This window comes from Botrytis cinerea, chromosome 3 (genome assembly GCF_000143535.2).
Source record: "Botrytis cinerea B05.10 chromosome 3, complete sequence".
Taxonomy (NCBI): Eukaryota; Fungi; Ascomycota; class Leotiomycetes; order Helotiales; family Sclerotiniaceae; genus Botrytis; species Botrytis cinerea.
The window spans coordinates 1,728,589-1,749,444 of record NC_037312.1 but is presented as its reverse complement, the minus strand read 5'-3'; the positions used below and the strand labels follow the sequence as shown (position 1 = coordinate 1,749,444).

General features: G+C 43.2%; 6 protein-coding genes across 6 annotated transcripts; 2 read left to right on the top strand and 4 right to left on the bottom strand.

Moving 5' to 3' along the window:
- Positions 1-47: 47 nt before the first annotated feature.
- On the bottom strand, positions 48-2,528 carry BCIN_03g05170 (hypothetical protein). The gene is made up of 2 exons (XM_024692004.1): positions 1,689-2,528; positions 48-1,632 (listed from the first exon to the last, which is right to left on the bottom strand). Exons 1-2 carry the CDS (start codon positions 2,295-2,297, stop codon positions 463-465), a joined length of 1,779 nt encoding a protein of 592 aa, XP_024547777.1. The 5' UTR covers positions 2,298-2,528; the 3' UTR covers positions 48-462.
- Positions 2,529-2,738: 210 nt separating this feature from the next.
- On the top strand, positions 2,739-4,191 carry BCIN_03g05160 (hypothetical protein). The gene is made up of 5 exons (XM_024692003.1): positions 2,739-2,921; positions 2,980-3,350; positions 3,399-3,535; positions 3,584-3,917; positions 3,973-4,191. The coding sequence occupies exons 2-5, from the start codon at positions 3,161-3,163 to the stop codon at positions 4,053-4,055; spliced, it is 744 nt and encodes a 247-aa protein (XP_024547776.1). The 5' UTR covers positions 2,739-2,921; positions 2,980-3,160; the 3' UTR covers positions 4,056-4,191.
- An 81-nt stretch (positions 4,192-4,272) lies between these two features.
- BCIN_03g05150 (hypothetical protein) lies at positions 4,273-5,134 on the bottom strand. The gene is made up of 2 exons (XM_024692002.1): positions 4,796-5,134; positions 4,273-4,743 (listed from the first exon to the last, which is right to left on the bottom strand). The coding sequence occupies exons 1-2, from the start codon at positions 5,028-5,030 to the stop codon at positions 4,499-4,501; spliced, it is 480 nt and encodes a 159-aa protein (XP_024547775.1). The 5' UTR covers positions 5,031-5,134; the 3' UTR covers positions 4,273-4,498.
- A 184-nt stretch (positions 5,135-5,318) lies between these two features.
- Positions 5,319-7,354, top strand: BCIN_03g05140 (hypothetical protein). The gene is made up of 4 exons (XM_024692001.1): positions 5,319-6,132; positions 6,192-6,432; positions 6,489-6,744; positions 6,794-7,354. Exons 1-4 carry the CDS (start codon positions 5,654-5,656, stop codon positions 7,303-7,305), a joined length of 1,488 nt encoding a protein of 495 aa, XP_024547774.1. The 5' UTR covers positions 5,319-5,653; the 3' UTR covers positions 7,306-7,354.
- A 332-nt stretch (positions 7,355-7,686) lies between these two features.
- On the bottom strand, positions 7,687-9,538 carry Bcalo3. The gene is made up of 5 exons (XM_024692000.1): positions 9,190-9,538; positions 8,799-9,137; positions 8,389-8,740; positions 8,027-8,337; positions 7,687-7,977 (listed from the first exon to the last, which is right to left on the bottom strand). Exons 1-5 carry the CDS (start codon positions 9,389-9,391, stop codon positions 7,952-7,954), a joined length of 1,230 nt encoding a protein of 409 aa, XP_024547773.1. The 5' UTR covers positions 9,392-9,538; the 3' UTR covers positions 7,687-7,951.
- Positions 9,539-12,620: 3,082 nt separating this feature from the next.
- On the bottom strand, positions 12,621-14,860 carry BCIN_03g05120 (hypothetical protein). The gene has a single exon (XM_001560732.2). It carries the CDS (start codon positions 14,398-14,400, stop codon positions 13,246-13,248), a length of 1,155 nt encoding a protein of 384 aa, XP_001560782.1. The 5' UTR covers positions 14,401-14,860; the 3' UTR covers positions 12,621-13,245.
- Positions 14,861-20,856: the final 5,996 nt, after the last annotated feature.

Genomic DNA, 20,856 nt, shown 5'->3' with positions numbered 1-20,856 from the left:
GACTAGACTGCTATTGAGCTAGGCCATACCTCTAAAGGCATAGAAATTGACTATTTTTGAACATTTTATACTCTTTCAAGACTAGCTCTTTCATCCTGTACAGAAGATCTGCATTATCCTCTGCCGGGCACGCGGGGTAACAGTGATATACGGGGGTCGGTTTCTTGGGCTTCCTCCTAGGTTGATATCTGTCACGTCTGGGTCAAGCTCTATGGTTTACATAAACGCAATTGTCCTGTTCTATCATACTAGTTGCAATTCCTACTATTCCTACAATTCCTACAATTCCATTCATGCTTTTGCCTTTCTAACAGGAGACTGAGTGCACAAAATCTCCACAGTCAGATGAGGAAAACGGTACAAATCATCTGTGTGGAACTCGGAGACTAACGGGGTAACTCGAATTGCAGCATTGAAATGCGAGATTGTCTATAATAAAAAATACGAACAGCATCCTCGACCCTACGCCAGGACGGATGAAACTGCTTTTGCAACACCGCTCAGATCCTCAAAGATATGCCAATGGCCAACTCCCTCCAGAGTGATCACTTTTGCACCTTTGATTTCCGCTGCGTACTTTTCGCAAAGCTGCGGCGGCGATACCTTATCCTCATCGCCTGTAATAATTAGAGTCGAAGTCTTGATCTGTTCAATTGGGACTGTGGCATTCCAACCAGCAAGAGCCGTACATCCCTTAGCATAGCCTTCAGGATCTTGTCCTAGCAAGGACATGCGTACCGCTGCTATTGCAAGAGAATTATCTGTTTTAGACTTGGTAGACGTGCCTGCGGTTGCGATAGCGTCTACTACGGCAGCCATTCCATTTGCTCTCACAATTGCGGCTCGAGAGATGGATCCGGTTTGGACGGCTTCAGGGAGGGGTGTGGGTGGTGGACCAAGGAGAATTAATTTTGAGACGAGCGAGGGATGTTTCAAGGCCAATGCCAATGCCACAGTACACCCCATACTATGAGCCACTATTGTTGCTCCACTGATTTTGGCATGCTGTGCTAATGCTGCAAAGTCTGCGGCGTAACTTGATATAGAAACAATTGAAGTCGCAATTGTGGGAGAGAGTCCATGACCTTCAAGATCCATGAAATGTAAAGAATGGGACTTTTCCAAGCCTAGAGCGTTGACCAGGGGGGTATAAAACTCAGAAGAACCACCAAGACCATGAATGAAGATAATGGGCGGACCATTAGCTTCCCCAGTATGGCGATAGTACAATTGTTTCGAATTGATTGTTGTAAGTCCAATACCACCACATGTTTTTTCAAGGTTGTTGGTATGGATATGGGTGGCTTTCGCCACACGATCTACAGTCTGATTTGTGGATTCAAATTCTCCAATCTTGTTCCGAAGTACTCCAAGCCCAGTGATGGATACCTCAACCACATCCCCTGGTTTCAGGAAAATTGGGGGCTTCTTGCCAATACCAACACCTGCAGGAGTGCCAGTCGCAATGACATCACCTGGCTGTAAAGTTTGTCCTTCGGAGAGAGTTTTAATAAGGACTGGAATTGAGAATATAAGGCTCTCAATAGTGGAGCTTTGTCGTTGCTCCCCATTAACATGTGTTTGAACTCGAAGGGATTTCGGGAGTTTGTTGGCGGGCACTGCGATCGGACCCTGAGACCGAGGTGTCAGTCATCGTCTCAAATTAAAACAAAATGGATAGTACGTACCATAGGGCAGAGGGTATCTGCAGATTTTCCGATATAGAATTGCTTGTGATCCCTTTGACGCTCCCTAGCAGTCATGTCATTGATGATTGTATAACCCCAAACATGTTCCATAGCATCTGCCTCCTCAATCTTGAATCCTGATTTCCCAATTATGACGCCTATTTCACCTTCGTAGTCTAAGGTTTCGGTAAACCCATCGTGTGGATAAATCGCCTCTTCGCTTGCGATGATACTTGTAGCTCGCTTCGTAAAGATAACAGGATGTGTGGGCTGATCGACCTTATCGCTAGAGTCGTAGCCCGAAGTATTGAATTCTACAGCATGTTCGGCATAATTCTTCCCTACTGCTAGTACATCTCTTCCGTAAATAGGAGCAAGGAGCTCGACTGAAGACAGAGGAAATTTCTCGCCAGCAGGTTTAATCTGCGAGCCGCCAACCTCAATAACTTGATAAAGATCTGATATTGGAGCTCCGGAAGTGAAGCTCAAAGGTTGGATTGTAGAACTCTCGAGTTCTAGATGCCCAATTCGCGATTGTCCAAGAAGTTTTGGATCGCGATATGCAACATAGTTTGTGAAGCTATTGTGGGAGTGCCCATTTTGAGCCATTTTGTGATTTGTTCGACGAAGATAAAAATTGCACAGTCTTCGAATAATCTGTGTTGATTGAGTAGTATTTGTATGACGGGAGAAATATTTGGGTGATCTACTGCTTCCCCCCACCTTTATCAACACGCTAGAATTGATGAAGCAGACGCCCGTACCGGCACTTAGTATAGTCTCAAAGTCTGCTGAAAATACTAGGTAGTCAGTCTTTTGCTGCAAGACTCATCCTCATTCTAAGAAGTCCGGGAAATCCGCCTTCACCCCGCGGACAAAGCTAATGAATTTAGCGTTAGTGGGGTATTTATACATACTGACCCACTTTCTCCGTCATGTCCGCTCACATATCCAAATCTAACATTAGACCCGCGTAGAACTATCTTCTTAACCGAAGACTAACCGATCCACATAAATTGGAGAAGCAAACGGACTCGCCCCGCCATCTCCGTCCATCTCCGTCCTTCTCCGTCTTCTAACAATAGCCATGCACCTCGCGATATGCTCAAATCGCAAATACGAAACAGCTATCATTTCAACTAATTCTATTTCCTAGTGTGAAAATGAAACCTGGAGTATGGAGTATGCGGGTACTCTTGCTCCAATCTAACGTCATTACGCTTTGGCAATCGGGTACATTCTCCCCTATTCCTTAGTGTTACACCCGATTGATAGAATTATGCTATTGCAGGTAATTTTGTCAAGAAATAAGACAATCTCTCAAGCCATCTCACTTCAGAATCTAAGAGCTACTCGTAGAGCAAATCTAGACATAAAAAAATGAATACATAAAGCTCATGTGATGCTGCACAAGAGAACCAAGGGCAGACATTCTAATTCTCTTCATCACAAATCCCTCGCTTATCATAGTTATGGCCCAAAACACAGCATCGTTCGATCAGGCCTCTAAGATTGAACAATCTAACGGCGAAAATGCCACACATCTTGAGAGACTGCAAACTGATGGCGGGCATGTGGACGACCGAACACAACCCTCTCTTCCCATTGTCCATCGACGATTTGCAAATCCTTCTCCGTTGGGATTACTTTCTTTTGCAACTGGTTTGCTTCTTATATCCGTCCTAGTGAATATGAAACTTACAAATCTAGGCATATTCTTAATCTCCATATTCGGAGTTAATGTTCGCGGAGTAGCGACTCCCAATGTGTTGATTGGCGTCCTGGTATTCTTCGGAGGGGTATGCCAATTCATCGCCGGTATTATGGAGTTTTTCAGGGGAAACACTGTGGGTCAATGCCATCAAACATGTTTTGCATAGATTCTAACGAAACAGTTTGGAGCAACGGTGTTCCCCAGTTATGGCGCATTCAACCTTTCTTATGCCATGATATATCTACCTGGATCTGGAATCATGGCGGCGTATACCGACCCAGAGACTGGCCAACTCAATAGTCAGTTTGCAACCGCCCTAGCTATGTACCTATGGGCGTGGTTTATCCTAACTGTAATCTTCACTGTGGCTGCCATGCGCTCCTCATGGGTCCTGTTCCTGGATTTGTTTTTCCTAGATCTTGTTCTGATCTTGCTCGCATGCGGCTACATGTTAGACATGAAGATTTTAGAGACCGCTGGAAGTGCATTGGGTTTTGTGGTTGCTTTTTTGAGCTGTAAGTCGCTCTATCCTTATTGACTACTTTCAAGTGCTAATTTGTGACAATGCAGATTGGGCCGGGACAGCTGGACTTTTTGCAAATGGGATCACTAGCATCAATATCCCCGTATTTCCAATGTACAAAGGCGTTTGAATGATAGGGATTACTTGGCGTAGAAATCATCTTAATCAAACATATTTAATACTCACATGTATCTCCTTATGTTAGCACTACTTCAGATTCTCGATGAACTGAGTGGTTTAACTGATAAAGTATCCAATTAGAGTCAATTTTAAATTAAGCTCAGTTTTATGAGCATTCTCGAATATCATCACCCACAATCTTTCTAATAAACTGTCTCATGTTCATTTGCACATTCCTTAGCATTTTAATACTGGAGCTGGAATTATGAGTTTCACAACACCGGCATCACAAAGTGCGTAGGTACACATACGCTCCCTTCAGTCAAGGGTGTTATTTAAGATAATCAATAAACTTAATCGGAATTTTCCCTTTTTTAACGTGTTTGTGTAGCAGCGATTCCAAGACTGCACTCGCGATATTGTGGCACAACTTTCACCTCACTCCTTCACTAATCACCAATCATTATCCCCAAGGCTCTTTAATCCAACCCATTTCACTGGCTCTGCATATTTATTCCTTGCCCCCTTCGTCCTCCCCACCCTTAGTACCCTCCCGATCTCCATATCCTTCTTCCCGTGAAACCGCCAAAATTGCCAGCTACAATCGCTGCCTGCAAAGCCTTCTAGAATGCCTTTTCCGCCCGGATGCTCCGTTGTGAATTCTGTGCAGTCATAAACTACATCATCTATCACTAACACTACTACCTGTCAGACTATGACCCATTCAAGAAAATATGGAGGGGGTTTTACGCAAGCCGCCCAATTCAGACGACGTTCCTTGGCTGACTGCAGTCGCCGGGATGAATGGAAGCTCGGAATCTGATACATTCGGGGAAATGAAGGGGTATCTTTGAGAACGTGAACACTCGTTTAGAGATACATTCTCGACGTGTCGAGTCGTAATCTTCAAGTCCTCTTCAAGCTGGAAGTCCACATCCGGCGTGATGTTTCTAGATCTTTTCTTTCTTAAAGTTATCCAGCCCATGATATCGCTTGAATCAGTTGGAGCGATGAACGATAAAAAGCAATGACTAAAAATGTGTGTACAAACGCCGCTACTGGAATCAACACAAGTGACGCACTTTCAACTTTAATATGTATATATGCTGATCTTGCTCCAGCGCTAATCGGCTAACGAGAACCGACAATTGGAGCCACGATTAAAGTCTGAGCGTTTGAAGATGACAAGACGGAGAAGACGGAGATCAAAACGTGACATGTGATTGGGTCAAGAATGCACTAGAACAGACCCCGCATCATGCCATGCATCATTGGGCCCACATCCACACATTCCATGTACCGCTGAATTCTTACCTCCGCAATTTCATGATGGCTGGCTGGCTGGCAAGTGGCCATTTTGGACTAATAGTCAGCTCTTCCAAACAACCGAGCTTTATTCATTAGTCCGGTCACCCGGTGTCGATAGCTAGCTGTCTATGCTTGAGTTGTTGTTATTCTGTAAGTGGTCACAATGTGAATATAAATATACACTGGGGAGGCAGCACAATACATACCATGTAATGGTTTTCTCAAAATACAAGTAATGTGAGAACTACCTATCTCTTCATATCATCATTACCTTATCATTAGCTTACTTCAAGCCACACTATGGCACCATCCCGAATTGGATCGCCGATTCCTATTCTCCTCGAGGAAACAACGAGCCCCAAAAGATACAGCGGACCCCCACGAAACATTGCTGCTATCAACAATATTCAATTTGACTCCTCTCTACAGCCGAAAAACTACGAGATACTAGGTACTCACCCTGAGTCTAAGCTTCTCTTTCTCGACGTAAACATTCTTGATTCCACTGGACGTGACCCATACCGTGGCGATGTGTTGATCGAAGGTGAAAAAATCAGTGAGGTAGGAATTGTAGAGAATGTCGAGGAATTGAGAAAGGACCATAGAGTCCGGGTATTCAATGGTCGCGGAAGAACGCTGATGAGCGGGTTGGGAGATTCCCATACACACTTTTCGTGGAATGGGGGCGATTTGAATAGATTAGGAGACTTGGGAGTTGAGGAGCATGTGCTCTTGACGGCGAGGAGTGCACAGTGCTATCTCGATTCTGGTTACACAATGCAAGTAACGTTACTTGAACTTCCTTTTTACTTTGACCAGAAGATTGACTGATATTCAGGTGTTTTGGTGCGGCATCAGCAAAGGAACGACTCGACGTAGTTATTCGAGATGCTATTAACGCAGGTGATATCCCGGGGCCGAGATATCTCGCCAATGGAAAAGAAATGGCCCGTCGAGATGGTACTTTGGTTGCAGGAATCACAGCTTATGCCGACGGACCTGAGGAGATGAGAGAAGTTATTAGACACCATGTCAACATTGGTGTAGATCAAGTCAAATTAAGCATGAGTGGAGAAGAGGTCCGTCTATTCACGTTCATAGTTCTATACAAAAAAGCTCAAATTAACAATAACAGATTACTGAAACAAAATCGGCACAAGATTGTTACTACACCGATGACGAAACAGCAGCTTGCGTGGATGAAGCCCACAGCCTGGGTGCAAGACTCTGTGCTCATGCAAGGGCACGCGACTCGGTCAAGATGTGCATCAGACATGGCGTCGATGTTATATATCACGCATCCTACACCGACGACGAGGGAATGGAGATGCTCGATGCAAAGAAAGATAAGCATATTGTAGCACCTGCTTTGAACTGGCTTATTGCCACTCGTAAGTATTCCCCGACATGCAAGCAGTATGCTAGTATTAACTCTACTAGTAAACGACGCCGCTGCATTCGGCTATACACACGAAAAGGCCGAGTCCGTCGGTTATCAAAAAGAACTTGACGCAGCGATTCGCGCTCTTCGCGAGATGCACAAGCGTGGAATCGTTGTCCTCCCTGGCGGAGACTATGGCTTCGCGTGGACGCCACATGGTACCTACGCACGAGATCTAGCGCACTTCGTCAACCTCCTTGATTTTACGCCTATGGAATCAATAATTGCGGCGACGGCGGGGGTCGCCAAACTGTTTATGAGAGATCATGAGCTGGGTAAGATTCAAGCTGGCTTTTACGGGGATTGTATTCTAGTCGATGGGAATCCGCTAGAGGATATTACCATTTTACAAGACCACGATCGGTTGAATGTCATCACGATCAACGGGCGGGTACACAAAGCGGGGAGGAAAGAATATGTGGCCCCACCAATCGCAGGGCAGGATGGAAATTCTCACCCTATTGTGCCAGATTTTCCGGAGTTGAAGGCTTCAATGCAGAAGAACTATTAGGAGATTACTGATCCGATCAAATAAAACTTGACAATTTCTTGTTGTTGCAAACCTGATATTCAAATCATTATTGTTTGACGTGCGAAAAATACATGAACGATACATCACAATGTGATTTGCAACGCCCAAATTCAGTAGTCCATTCATATTCACAGAATCCGTTGATCTACCAAGATTTCTTTCACTAACTTATTCGAGATCTTTCTTGTGTCGTATCAATAACACCTAACAATGGTTCCCCACTCTCGGTCTATTGACGAGTTTGCGCTCATGGCAGGCGAACGGTTTCAACAACACTAGAAGGTAAAATGCCAAAAATCTACTAACCCTGACAATTTTATGCACATGGCATTTTCTTTGAAGGAAAAAAACTTAGTAAACTACTTTTAATTACCCGAATTGATTTTGATGATCTTATGTCATAATAAAGATATAACCACCGTTTCCTCTGGGTTGATCAATCATATCCTTCTTCGTATTGAGCCCCGCTTGTCTACGCTGTTATCAAGCGTCTTGTAAGCTGTAGCACCTTCCTCTCACAACTCGGTGGCTATGACCGTGATTTTTCATGATCCACTGGGAATCAGAGCCATCATCCAACGTATAAAACCGTTGAGTTTGGGTGATATCGCCATATATAGCCAGGTCAAAGTCGAAGATAGGCTGAGCATACTAGAACAACAGTTAGTCTATCAGGGTTTGTGCCAAAATGACAACTTACAATCAATACCAAGACCTCGTCCCACAACTAAATTTTGTTGCTCCTCGCCCCACGAATCGTTTTCGTCTTTAGGATAAACCAAAGCCGTATCTCCAATAGATAATGCCATCATGGGTTTGATTTGAGGACATACAGCTAGTGCTGTAGGATTTTCCTTCACTCGGCTGCTGCATATTTGACGTACGATGTTTGTGGCAACATGCTGACCCATTATAAATGCATTACCCACCCTCTTGATGCCAGACCATGACACTACATCACCGGCTGCATAATGAAAATCTGCGTTTACTAAATCCGACGGAAATTGGAGCCTGGGAATGTTTAATACAAGATGCTTTGGAGATAGGACAGTGGAAACTTACGTAGGTCGGACATTTATACACCCATGTGAGTCCAGGACCTTTTTCGGGAGGAACTCCGTGCGGGCCACGTGGAGCGAGTTCGTCTGTATTACATGATCTGCTCCGAGACGCATTCCGTTCGACAATGTGACCATACTCTTGAATCCCGGTGTACTATCATCTAAGATCTTGGTAACCCTACAGCCCAACACAAGCTGGATACCCATTTTAGTAAGAATATCAGCTGCTCGCTGTTTGAATTCGTTGGGGAGAGGCTCGGCATGGAGAAGGTGGGGACGAGATTGAACCAGATAAACTTCTGTGTTTGGGAAATTGGCTTTGATCTCTGCAGCGAATTCCACACCAACAGCGCCTATATTGAAGCATGCTGTTAGCAATAGTGAGCGTTAGCGGGGAATTACTTCAAATACCTCCACCAACTATTACCACTCTTTTTGAACGACGCAAACTTTCAATATGGCCATGAATATCCTGCAAGTACTCCTCTCTAGTTGTTGATTTTGGCACTACTGGCCAATTTCTACTCGCCCCTGTCGCTACTACCAAGTAGTCGTAGGGGATTTCCATCAACGGACTGGTTGAGTTTTCCTGGTATGTGGCGACTCGAGACGCCATATCAATGGAACTTGCTTTTCCCTGAATCGTACGAACATTATTGCGATGCAGAATGGGAATGTCGTCAAATCTCCTCCATGCTTCTGATGCGAATTCTGATTTGGAATGGGCTAACGGTGATCCCATGGTATGATCTAAGAGGAACAATGTTAATATTTGGTGTCAAAAAAACGATGAACTACTGACATATTCCATCTCGTTCGTCAAGGATTGTTATTCGCGGAGTCGTACGAATCTTGAAGTCCTCCAGTGGGGGTGGGGATAGAGGTGAAGACAATTGAGGATTTCCCTCTATTAAGTTCAACACATTTGTGACGACAGAAAACCCTCCATAGGCACCGCCAATCACTAAAATGTGCGGCCTATACTTTTCATTGTTATTGAACATGGAGGAGATGTGGCGCTTTTCAAGCGAAGACCCTATCGAGGATGATTTGATTGAACTTTTGAAATGTGAAAAGACTCTTCGATATAATGCGGTAGTCTTTGGAAAATTCACCATTGTCTTCCGTTCTTTACGAATCGAAACTTATACGTTGTGATTTTAAAGTGTCTATAGGAATTTTATGGGTAGTATATGCAAAGTACCCTGGCAGTATTAATCATGAAGGTACGAATCCAAAGGCGTTCTGAGTTAGCGCACACTGATTAGAAGCACGGCTGTTAGTCCACGGAGTTAACTTAGCTATTAGTTCACGGTGTTAAATTCATTAGTCTCGGACATGCCATGCCATGATATGATTTATATCCGATATCCGACCTTCCCGCTCTCCCGAAAAACATCTTGAGTAAACCTAGCTATGTGCATGATGAGTCGAGGGATGATTTGCTATCCTGAACCGAGACCAGTACCTGACTTGATGCTTGCTTTCATTTTCAAAACTAGTTACGTATGAGATCTTGGTAGCCAACTCGAGTAGCCAGGACCCATCTAATACACCTATCCGCCTACCCGATGGATATCCGACCGTATCTTTCTGTGTTCTGATCCTATACTCACTAATTCCCATTTTACAGACGTCCTCGCAGCTATTTTCTACTTTCCACTTAACCGCGACATTATACCAAAACCTAGTGATGGACCCTCCCGGTCATAGCTCTGTTTTGTCACAACTACCCGATATAGAGCATCGAAAAATTTGGAAACATCTTTACCCCAGCGGGTATGCGTGCAGGACTGGACAACACAGCTTCTCGTCATTAGAGATCATCCCAAGTTATCAGAGAAAACTAGTATCACAAGCAGTGGACTGTCTTGTTCATGTTGGTTGAGTACAAGTGTAGTTATCTTGTTGGACTCCAATGGGACTGTTTGACTATATATTGCAATATCCTCCAGGCATGCGAGAATCTAGTCGTCGCTTCATTCCAATCAATGGAGCACCCAAATATATTCTACACAAGCCATTAAAGCACTTTCTTCCCCCCGTCCAATTGTACGTATATGTACTATTGGACATTGCTGTCCTTTCATAGTCAAGAGAGGATTTTCAGCCACCTTCAGCGGAGAAACTTATCAAGAGCCCTTAAAGAATAGTCTCGTTGAAGCCAAAAGTTGCAGTAGTCTACTTAAAGAGGAAGGTGCAAAATCCGAATCTAACTACAATGACTGGTCGCGTCAGCAAGACAGACTATAATCCGCCACAACTCCCTGAAGCCAGAGTGCAATTGACCACTTCCTCTTTCTGATGGATAGACTTCAAAGAAGCGAATACTCCTACCCAAAGCAGATTCGTCCTGTTTCTAATCTTAGATTTCAGTCCTCAATGAAATCATTTCCAGAGCATATAGTTCTCAGTCAATTATCCAAACCATATACACGCACGAGAACATTTGGAAGCTTCTTCGTATTCCCAGCCTTAGCGAAGCCGATATGTTGCATGATATCAGCCGAGCTTCAATTTGAGGATCGTGCCCGCATCTAGCAGTTTATCGGCACTAGCCAATTCGGAAACTGGATCCTTGATCGAGATATGAGCAAATTACTGGGGTAGGGCGATTTTGATACCAATAATTCCGTATTTCCGTTTTCGGTACTCTGTACTACGCTGATAAAAGCACTGCGGCCTCGATACGGCCTCACTACACTAGCATTTTTCTTTGGATGTCATCTCTTACTACAAGATGAGTATCCAGGCCAATTGGCTATGATTCACAGTGTCCTTGCGCAGGTACTGGAGCAATACCCATCAACTCCTGAAACAATCGCAAATGATGTAAACTTCGGTGGCATTGACGCCGGAGATATCTAGCAGCTCTGTAAACCATTTTCATGCTTAACTCGGCAGCTACCTGCAATGACTACAGGCTTTTGTATGAATGTCAGTCTTCAATGTTATGAGTGAGATCAGCATTGGGAAGATATGGATGAAGTATCGCGCTGCCTACTTGAGAGCTAGTAGAGGATTGCGATAATAGGATGAGTGCCACGCCACACTTAAAGTTCTTTTGATGGGTCCTAAATCAAGCCCGAGATTACGGAAGGTGTTTGAAATTGAAAATCTGTTGCTGAACCATGGCGGTTGTCCCACGAATCGCACTTGACTCTAGTCAAGTGTGATTCGAACAAGAGCTGACTAGTACTGTGTTACTGAACTAAAGATATCACGAAAGGCTCAAGTTTCGAATTACAAATGCATAAACAGTCAGGTAGATCCTTTAACAATTTAAAATCAAATTTGTGTGAATCTAGTGAATCCCATCCCCATCAATTTAGTCTTCCTATTTTGTAGAGTTAAAAACCCCCGGAATTGACTACCTCAATGTGAGAAATTAATGACAGAATGGCAGAGTGAATACGCAACTAGTATCCGTCATTCAACATACAAATACAAAGACAAATATCAAGAAACGACAACCTAATATATTTACTTCCAAAAAATGTGTTTTCCATCATTCCATCATTCACTACAACCTGCGAGTGCCTCGCTCATACCTCAAACGCAACATCTCGCACCCATTGCGATAGCAATCGCTTCGTATATGGGATCATTCATACTGGTACAAGTATCAATGGAAATATTACAAAACAATGTAAATCAACGTTCCCATTATAAGTACAAGAACAGATCAACTATAGACAAAGTAAATAAAAAATTGTGAATGCGAAACGAAATTACACTTCGTTTCTTTTCGTTCAGAATGGCATCTCAACAATCTTCCCCATGCATTTAACTTACTGATTTAAGCAAAAGGAAAAATTCCATATTCGAAGATAGCTGAAAGTCACCTACGGCTTGTTCCATTTCTGTGTAGAATCAAACACCTTCTCAATGACTCATATCGAATAGATTATTGGGAACAAGATCTCTTGTGTATACTGCTATTTTGTTGATAGTCCTTTGGATATCACTCTATTCAGACTCATAACTACACCAAAGACTCTGATGAAGATTATCACGGCCGGATCAGAATAACAGTTGTTCGATTTGACCCAAAAAAGGTTTGTCTTCCAGGAACAGTTTTCTCAGTGCCAGCAGTAAACGACCTCTGAAGTGAATTCATACACTAGTAGACTTCTACCAGCACCTTTCCCCTAACACAATATTTGGTATCAGAGAGAATAGTCATCTTGACAATCTCACACAAGTCACAAATTCAAAAGGCACAAGCAAACTTGGTAGCAGTGTAACATATTAATAATTAAAATCCACCTTTCAATGTATTCCCTGACGAACACAAGCGATCAGATCCATGCCGATCAGGTCCAACCAGACCAAAAAATTCTATGCTAATGCTACCAATGCCATTCCATGCTTATGTAACGTTGACGTTATCACGTGTTTCCACCCAGTCCCAGCGTATATGCACTTCAAATAACTCAGGGTATTCCCGTGCCCAAGTCCCAATTCGTCCATCCATCCCAATCCTTCCGGTCAAAAAGACATCTCATCCTATTCCAGATGGCAAAAGAAATCCAGATTTGCTTTCTCATCCTGAAGATCAAGATTATCCTTCTGACATCTCTTTCCACATTCCCATCCATGATGCGATGTGATGTGATGTGATTGAACTCCAATCTAAACGCCCAATAAACTCCTTGCGATGCAAGATGTGATATAATGCAAACTCTCATGCTCATGAGACCCCATTCTCAAGTTCGATAAGAGCAAAAAAAAAAAAAAAAAAAAGACGAAAATTCATCAATTGATACAAAGAAATTCGTAAACCAAACACGCCATTTTCTTCCTTCCTTCCGATAAACTCCCGATCCGAAACCAGAATGAGAAGTGCATAAGAACTTCACGCAGTGGAGAGATTCTTTTGACCACCAAAGTATCGTGTTAAGAAGTTGCCCTTTGACTTCTTGGGCGCGCGACGTTTTTCCTCTGCCATTGCCATGTTGTCATGGTGAGCCATGTTATCAATTTCGTAGGGAAGCATAGGTCTGAGCTTGCCATCAGCGCCGGCAACTTGGACAGTCACGCCTGAAGGGGAGTAGGTATCGCATTGCATGGCATCGTTCTCGTCAAGGTAGCTGCTGACAGATGATAGAGGTGTACCCGAGCGAGATAATTCGGAGATGTAAGACGAGGCAGAGGAGGACATGGCGTCGAGAGTATCGGCAGTACCGCTGCGAGTAAGACCGGGAATCTCGGATGATGAAGGTGGTGAGTAGTGGTTGTATGGATCTTCGGAAGTGAAGAGGGATTGTTGCTCGCCGTAGTATGGCATGTACTTTTCTTCGGTTGTTGGAATCCAGTATCTTCCGGCTGGGTCGAAGGACATGTTTTGCATTGCAAGAGCTTCTTGTTCTCGTTGAGCTTGTTGACGTGCTTCGCGAAGGCGGTATTGTTCTTGCTTTCGATCCAAATCAAATCGGATTGGAGTAAGGAAAGGTTCCAAATGAGTGTAGAGATCATCAGAACTGACAATCAAATCCCAGTTGAGTAGCTGAAGTAACTGCTTCTCCATGAGATTGACTTCTGTCCTGGTAAATGAAAAGTCTGGATAACCTCGGACATTCGAGTATTCGGCCCAGTGCTTGTTCTTTGGTGATGAGTCGTTAAGAAATTTGGCCGATAAGATCAGTGTTGCAAGGAAAATTCTGTGAACTGTACATCTTAAACCTTTTGCAACTGGTGGCAGTCTCTTCTTTAGTCTAGCTAGGTATACCAAGCTGGTCATGAGTGTAGGTACTTGGACGTTGGACCTCTTGATCAAAGAAGTAATGAATCTCTCTAATGACGGCAAATCTGATGCTGATCTTTTCTCTTGAGGGGGAGTTCGCGGCGGTGAGGGGCCTTGACTTGAGGAAATTTGTGTAGGTTCGCACTGAATAACTTCTCTTGCCTTCTGAGCAAGGTAGTTGATCATATCTTGAGAAACTGTTTGGAAAACAAAGTGACCTAAGGCCACCTCATTGGAGGTTCTGGGAACGTTTGATTTGAGCGACATGGTGTCTTGAGTGATATCGTACTGGTTGTCGACGTTGTGGTTCGATGTGGTTGACTTGTAATGTTGTAGATCGTGACTTGATCAACGTTTGATATAGGGAAATGGAATAGTGCTCTCGTAACAAAAAGATAAAAGTAAAGATACACCAAGCTATAAGGTCATAAAAAGGAAAGTCGTTATTGTCCCGAGCCTATATTGATTGTCTTTTTTGGAGAAAAAAGAATGCGACTGTTTCTATTGTCTCCAGGCCTCAATCCTATTGTGGTTTATCGGCTGAGGTTAAAGTACACTCGGCTATAGAAAACAATAGGGAAAGAAATCGTCGGATGGAAAAATACAACACGACAAAGGTGAATCAAATCTTTCGAGAAAATTTCGATAAGAAATTAAGAAAAACAATGACGACCACAAAGCTCGTAATATTGAATCTTAAATTTCGCGAACGAGTGAGAAAAGATCCGGCCAGCGGAATCCTGTAGAGGAATGAAGTTGGCGCAGCTGGTTACTATGCGTGGAGGCACTGAAGAGGATCAGTTGGCTATATAAAAATCCGGAAATGTCTCGCCGCAAGCCTGACAAAGGCGTTCTTAGGGGCGGATCGAAAAAGCAGGGGTTTTGGTTTTGGGGTAAAGAGTGGCTGAAGCAGATTGGGCCAAAATGATGATATGCAGATAGGCGCGGAGGATTTTCGTGCGGTGGAGGTGAGGTGAGGGAGGTGAAGGAGGTCAGCGAATAGGCCGAAGCAACTTAAAGCAAGCAGCTAGCAAGTAACCACTTTGTGTTATTTATATGAGCGACTGGTGAAACGGTATGATTTTGTCGTTTCTTTCTTCTCGAATCGATAAGTTGATAGTTCAACTGAAATCTAAATTGAAGTACCCCGTTGTTGTAGTCTTTGTCTTATGTTATGTTTCGTTTCGTTTCGTTTCGTATTGGTCGTAATCGCAATGTAGTTTGTGGTCCTGAAAAGAGAGTTGTAATAGTGACTTGACGATTGACCCCAGTGAAAATCGATCGGTCGAAGTACCGGGTTTGGATTGACGGTAGGTTTGTCAAGGGTTAATTCCAAAGATGGATTGTATTTTCGAAGGATGCTGAGAACCCTAAAGGAAGTCTATAAGAGGAAGAATGTCGAGGTTTTCGATGAGAAATGTGAATGATGTATGGAAGGGGGAGAGTTGTAGACGATATATGTAAATATCTTCTATCGAGGCTGGAGGGAGAAATGTAAGTATACTAGATTTCTTTTTTTCCCTTTCTTGATCTTTCCTCCAGAAGGTTTTAATTGTCTTTCGTATGCTCCAATGCTTTTCTCCCTACAGTGTCCAGCTCTTCCTTGCCAGAAGTAAATGTATTTTCGGTCCAGTAAGGAAATGTCAAGTTCGTCAGGGAATAATTGGACCAGATTGAAAGTGTGCAGTGTCTAAAATACCAAATGGAGTCGTAGGCGCTGGGAAAGGAATGCTTGGAATTGATTGATACCCCTCGTTTCTCAAAATGGAACCAAGGATGCAAATGGCTCTAATGGTAGTTCCAAACTTTCGAAATGGCTAATCGTTCAGGGTGACAAGGGTTTCTTGAAGCTATTATAACAAACAGCAAGGTATAGATTGGATTAATTGGTAGGTGGGATTTCCGAATGGTATATCTATGCTTTGGTGTACTAAGTAGGCGATGATTGGAAAAAGGGTCAGGCTAGTGGCGTCGGTGCGTGGATGGACCAATGCATGCGAAATGCAGCGGGTTTCAGATGTACTGAGTAGCTCAATTGGTCAAAGTACCTTGCGCCCCGAGGATCAGATGGCAGACGAGACAACCACACCTGGATGTTCAAAATGTGCAAGGGCTGAGTTGAAACCAAGGGTTTGATCTTTCGAACTGATCGTCCAATCCAGAAGTTCTCAAAGGTAACGAGGAATGGTTTGTTTGTGATGCTTCAAAAGATGTTGTAGGACAAGTCTAAGTAAGGGAGAAGTTGTGTAATTCTGTGGTAAAGCGACGTACCAAGAATCAAGGAGTCGAGATTCGAATCTATGCTTTCGTGTAGGAATGGAGTAGTGAGTATAGGCAACGAGCTAGAATGGATGTAATCTGAGCTGGAGCATAAGCATAAGCATAAGCAATTACACTAGCCGTTATGCCGTGTTTGGATGATCTCTAGACTGGAGTTCTCTCTTTTTCGTGTATCTCTCTCTATCGCTCCCGTTGCTTTTCCAGACTCGTTCGTTTGCTGGTTCTGCAGAGTTCTTAAGGTCGATTCGTTACTTCGAGCTCTTTGGGTCAAGTGCCGATGTAAAGGGCTGAAGTAAGGCTGTGCGGTTACTACGAAGTTGAGTATCCTGAAACCACTGGAAGAATTCGATTTATGAAGATATCCAACTAAATACCAATAAATGCATGTATGTTGGAAATGGAGCGTGAGGGGGGATTTCGCTGAAGGAGGAAGATGTGTTGACGATGATAAAATGGGGAAAACGGTGGAAGCATTCAATATGATTCGAATATATCGCAAACTTCCCCAATATGGCTGCTATGGCTGCTATGACTGGTTACGCTCTCACTGACTCCGCATCGCGAGTAATGGTCAACATCGGTATTTAAATGGATCAACATATACGTGTCGAGCCTTCTATAGAGAGCGGTGAATGTGACACTTCAGCGAATATCCCATGATTTGGCAACGATCACACAACAAATATTCCCTGTACTTTTCAAAAGAATATGAGTCTGGAAGTATATTTTTTAGAATTTGTGGATGGTTGATCATTCATCAATCAATCAATGCTGTAGGGTTGGAATAATGCTTGTTACCTCCACCTGGGCACTGAACACATCATGCGCAATACTGGAATGACGACTTTTTCTTAATCTTTTCCCACCTCCGACGATGCCCAGATAGCGAGATACCCATATATCCACAGCCCAACCGTGCCATGCCAACCTCTTCAAAACGAAAACTCTAACGACCTCGGGGAGAATCATACATACTTAGGTAGATCATCGTCGAATTACTAGGTCAAGGAAGGAAGCGAGAAAATTTTGACTTTTCTTCATGGGAGTCCGCAATAACTGTGTGTCAAATTGTGTGGCTGAGAGATGGCTGAAGTAGATTTATAGGAATCAAGTAGGTAATGCTTATAATGCGTACGACAACTCCGAAGTTCAAACATATCTAGGTACCTACCCACCAATGGTAATACCGAAGGGTATGTCCCCCCTCCTGCTCATGGAAAAGATTAGAAGGCGAGGCTTGTCGCTCTGATCCGAGTAGTCATATCCATGCTCATAATGGCAATGATAATGGCGAAGATAAAAAAAATTATGCTCAACCACAGTATGTGAAAGATTATTGGTGAGATGTGACCAAGGCCAAGTGATGGGGCATAGGACTAGAAAGTTCATTCGATGTTGCTTGTAAAGTAAACTTCAGCCGAAGTCAATGGTTAGTGGTGTGTAGATCTATTCAGATCCAATTAGATTCCGCTTCCTAGATTTCCAGATCTTCTAGTTTGGGGGGGGCAGCCGCAATTAGCTAGAGCTTAATGGTTAACTACCGTATCGTGCGTATGTACTCTCTACTAGGTAATTGCTTTACTTACCCCAGCCCCTTTTTTGCTACCCAGCGAGCCAGCCATGATGTTCGGCAACGAGAGAAGAAAAAACATCGCGATTATTATTATCATTATTAATACATACATCTAATGCTTATGACAAGCTTCGATCAGGGCGACATGAAAGGCAGAAAGTTGAGGCCGATCCAAAGTCTTTTCTTCTTCGTAAGAAATTTCTCAAAATCTCCTTACGGATGTTGTCTGATAGGGTTTCAACAAATCATATGTAAGTACTCCATAGAAATTCATCATCCTCAAATGGTATTGGCCAAAATGAATAAATTCGCCTGAAACACCCCCCCTCCACCCATTTCAAATATATCCCGTTATTCCTGCCACTGCTACTGCTACTGCTACTGCTACTGCCACATTATCATCCGAAAAAACCATCCATTATCCACTCTCTATTATCCACCATCTAATGCCTCCCTCTCCCCGGAGTTTTGGCGACAACATCATGGTCGTACTGTGAGTCTGTCAATCCAGGCTATGATTCACCATAGTAGACTCAGCCTACGATACAAGACGTTTTATTCATCAATGCCGGCGTTTGCACATCCGTCATTACTAGGTAGGTGTTAGTTTCCTAGGGTGCAAACTTCATTCCGAGTCAATATATCCTCAACACCCTCAAAATTCATGCGATGGCCAATTAGATTATCAGACGATACCACATCCGGACTCTCCATATATCACGAGAAGACATTCCACTTTTCAAAGCTTCAAATATGTGGCAGTGCGATAAATCTTGGAAAAAGATCTCAAATATTCAATCATCAACACCACACCCACACCCACACTCATCAATGCGCATTATTCTCGGAAATGTCTTACATTAATCATGCGGCCATTCCGGACCTTCAATAATTCCTGTCTATTGCGCAACATTATTCTTGGCCATGGCTATCGATGATACTCAACCATCCGGGCCTTCTTTATTATCATCATCATCTCATATAGAAATACGAAGAGCATGTTACAACATTCTTTGGAGCGTTACGGGTCTGGTCCGAGGTCTCATGAAAAATGGGACTGGCGGCTACTGAGTATGCTGGTGTGTACAGTACATGCAACGCGCGGAAGTGGCTTTATTTATCTCTCCAATTGTCCCATCAAGCGCCCGATTCTATTTTCGTAATCTTGGCGAGAATTGGTTTTGGTTGAAACGACAAACCAGACACCGGTACTCAATCTCTTGCTTCTATTGCGCGTCTATTGTTTGATGAGTTATTGTCGTGCGGCTTCGGACAGGAACATGAAGCAATCGATAAATCATTACCGTAACTTCAACAATTAACGAACCAAGTGGCTCCGTGTTGAAACATTGGAGATCGTACAGAAGTCAGCAAGCGCTTTGTAATTTACTGGTCATCATATCATTTCGCAGATTATCCAGGATTGCATTATTGGACATCAAAGTCAGATGTTTCGATATTCCTCTCGTAAAGCCACTTCCTTTTCTAGAGTACACACGTGTGATCACAGAGGCAATATGGAATAGCTGCTCGCAAGTTTCATTAGGTTGTTCTAAGATATTTGAAACACCCAACTGCTAGTATGGATTTGTCATTCATCGCCTATCTCAGTCAGACATGCTGCCAGGACTAGAAACAAAACAGTGAGGTCACGAGGGTTCTGTTTCGAATGGTAACGTTTGTGAAATTTTCCTATATGATGTTTTTGGATTAAGTTCACTTGATAGCAGCATGATAGGCAGTTGTCTTGAATTCAATTGAATGCTACACATCGGAGCATTTACACAGCAAGCGAGAAGGAAAATGCAGACAATCTTGATCGGTTCTCTCTTCATCCTCGACTGCATCCATTTCCCATCTAGCTCTGCATAGTATTCAACCCATTAATTCATTGCATGATCGGCTACTACAGTATCATTACTAGACGGCTACTTCTTCCATCGCCCCCACACGATCTATTTCTAAGTACCCAATCTCAGAACCTCGGACATTTAATTTCGCTAACAGTAAAGTTCTTACATCTTCTCTCCGCACGTAAGCCGCTGGCACGTAGATGTCACATCGTCACGGGGTCCAAAACCTTTGTGATGTGATCATTGTTGTCATGTTGGTTAGTTCCTTCCCCCATATTTGTTCAGCCACTTCCTTCAGGGGGTTGATCTGCTTATTCATATCGTGAGAGCATCCTTCTTGACAACAGTAGCCTCATGACATGTGAAGGAAGTGGCACAGTGGTAAAAAGGGATTACATCCAATGACGATCGTCTTTTTTTGTATTCATCCAATACACATGCAGCTTATTTCTACGTAAAATTTCAAGCGAAAGGTAGAAAGATGGCGACGGGGATTCCGAATAAATATCGTCAGAGTAGTACTCCGGTATAAGTGGAAGATTTTGTGGCCGTTAAATTTTCCCCACACTTTGTTGAACGTACTATTTATCGTGAATTGTGTCAAGCAATAAGATCCGGAAATACCGTTTGGGAGGAGGAACAAGCTGCATTGTAAGACAACATGATTTCTGACATAGAGCGATTGCTGATATATCTCAAAATCCACTGACTGGTCACCTTGCCACGAGTTTGCGTCTCTTGTCTGTCCTATTATGATACATGCGAAGGCTACTATTTCAAAGTATCTTATTCGCGATGGTTTTATTTAGCGTCTGGTCTGGTGAGTGAGAAGAGAGACAAAACCAGTTGTGTAGATTGGTCTAGACAATTGTGCCCCTAATTGTCTCAATGTACCAACAATTCGCATTCTTTGATATATAAATACATTTGCGAATCTAGATGAGTCACTTTCAATTCCCATCACCCCATTCTACAATTAGCGTATCCTCAGAAACCATCACTATCACCAACAATTAT

Bases quoted from the DNA above. Each gene is read 5' to 3' on its own strand.
- BCIN_03g05160 (XM_024692003.1), top strand. From the start codon at position 3,161: ATGGCCCAAAACACAGCATCGTTCGATCAGGCCTCTAAGATTGAACAA. The intron at 3,351-3,398 runs GTTTGCTTCTTA...TTACAAATCTAG, and splicing joins ATTACTTTCTTTTGCAACTG to GCATATTCTTAATCTCCATA. The intron at 3,918-3,972 runs GTAAGTCGCTCT...GTGACAATGCAG, and splicing joins TGTGGTTGCTTTTTTGAGCT to ATTGGGCCGGGACAGCTGGA.
- BCIN_03g05120 (XM_001560732.2), bottom strand. From the start codon at position 14,400: ATGTCGCTCAAATCAAACGTTCCCAGAACCTCCAATGAGGTGGCCTTA.
- BCIN_03g05170 (XM_024692004.1), bottom strand. From the start codon at position 2,297: ATGGCTCAAAATGGGCACTCCCACAATAGCTTCACAAACTATGTTGCA. The intron at 1,633-1,688 runs GTACGTACTATC...CCTCGGTCTCAG, and splicing joins CAGATACCCTCTGCCCTATG to GGTCCGATCGCAGTGCCCGC.
- BCIN_03g05150 (XM_024692002.1), bottom strand. From the start codon at position 5,030: ATGGGCTGGATAACTTTAAGAAAGAAAAGATCTAGAAACATCACGCCG. The intron at 4,744-4,795 runs GTAAAACCCCCT...GACAGGTAGTAG, and splicing joins GTCTGAATTGGGCGGCTTGC to TGTTAGTGATAGATGATGTA.
- Bcalo3 (XM_024692000.1), bottom strand. From the start codon at position 9,391: ATGTTCAATAACAATGAAAAGTATAGGCCGCACATTTTAGTGATTGGC. The intron at 8,741-8,798 runs GTATTTGAAGTA...GCTTCAATATAG, and splicing joins AGTGGTAATAGTTGGTGGAG to GCGCTGTTGGTGTGGAATTC. The intron at 8,338-8,388 runs GTAAGTTTCCAC...AAACATTCCCAG, and splicing joins TGTATAAATGTCCGACCTAC to GCTCCAATTTCCGTCGGATT.
- BCIN_03g05140 (XM_024692001.1), top strand. From the start codon at position 5,654: ATGGCACCATCCCGAATTGGATCGCCGATTCCTATTCTCCTCGAGGAA. The intron at 6,433-6,488 runs GTCCGTCTATTC...TAACAATAACAG, and splicing joins TAAGCATGAGTGGAGAAGAG to ATTACTGAAACAAAATCGGC. The intron at 6,745-6,793 runs GTAAGTATTCCC...TAACTCTACTAG, and splicing joins GAACTGGCTTATTGCCACTC to TAAACGACGCCGCTGCATTC.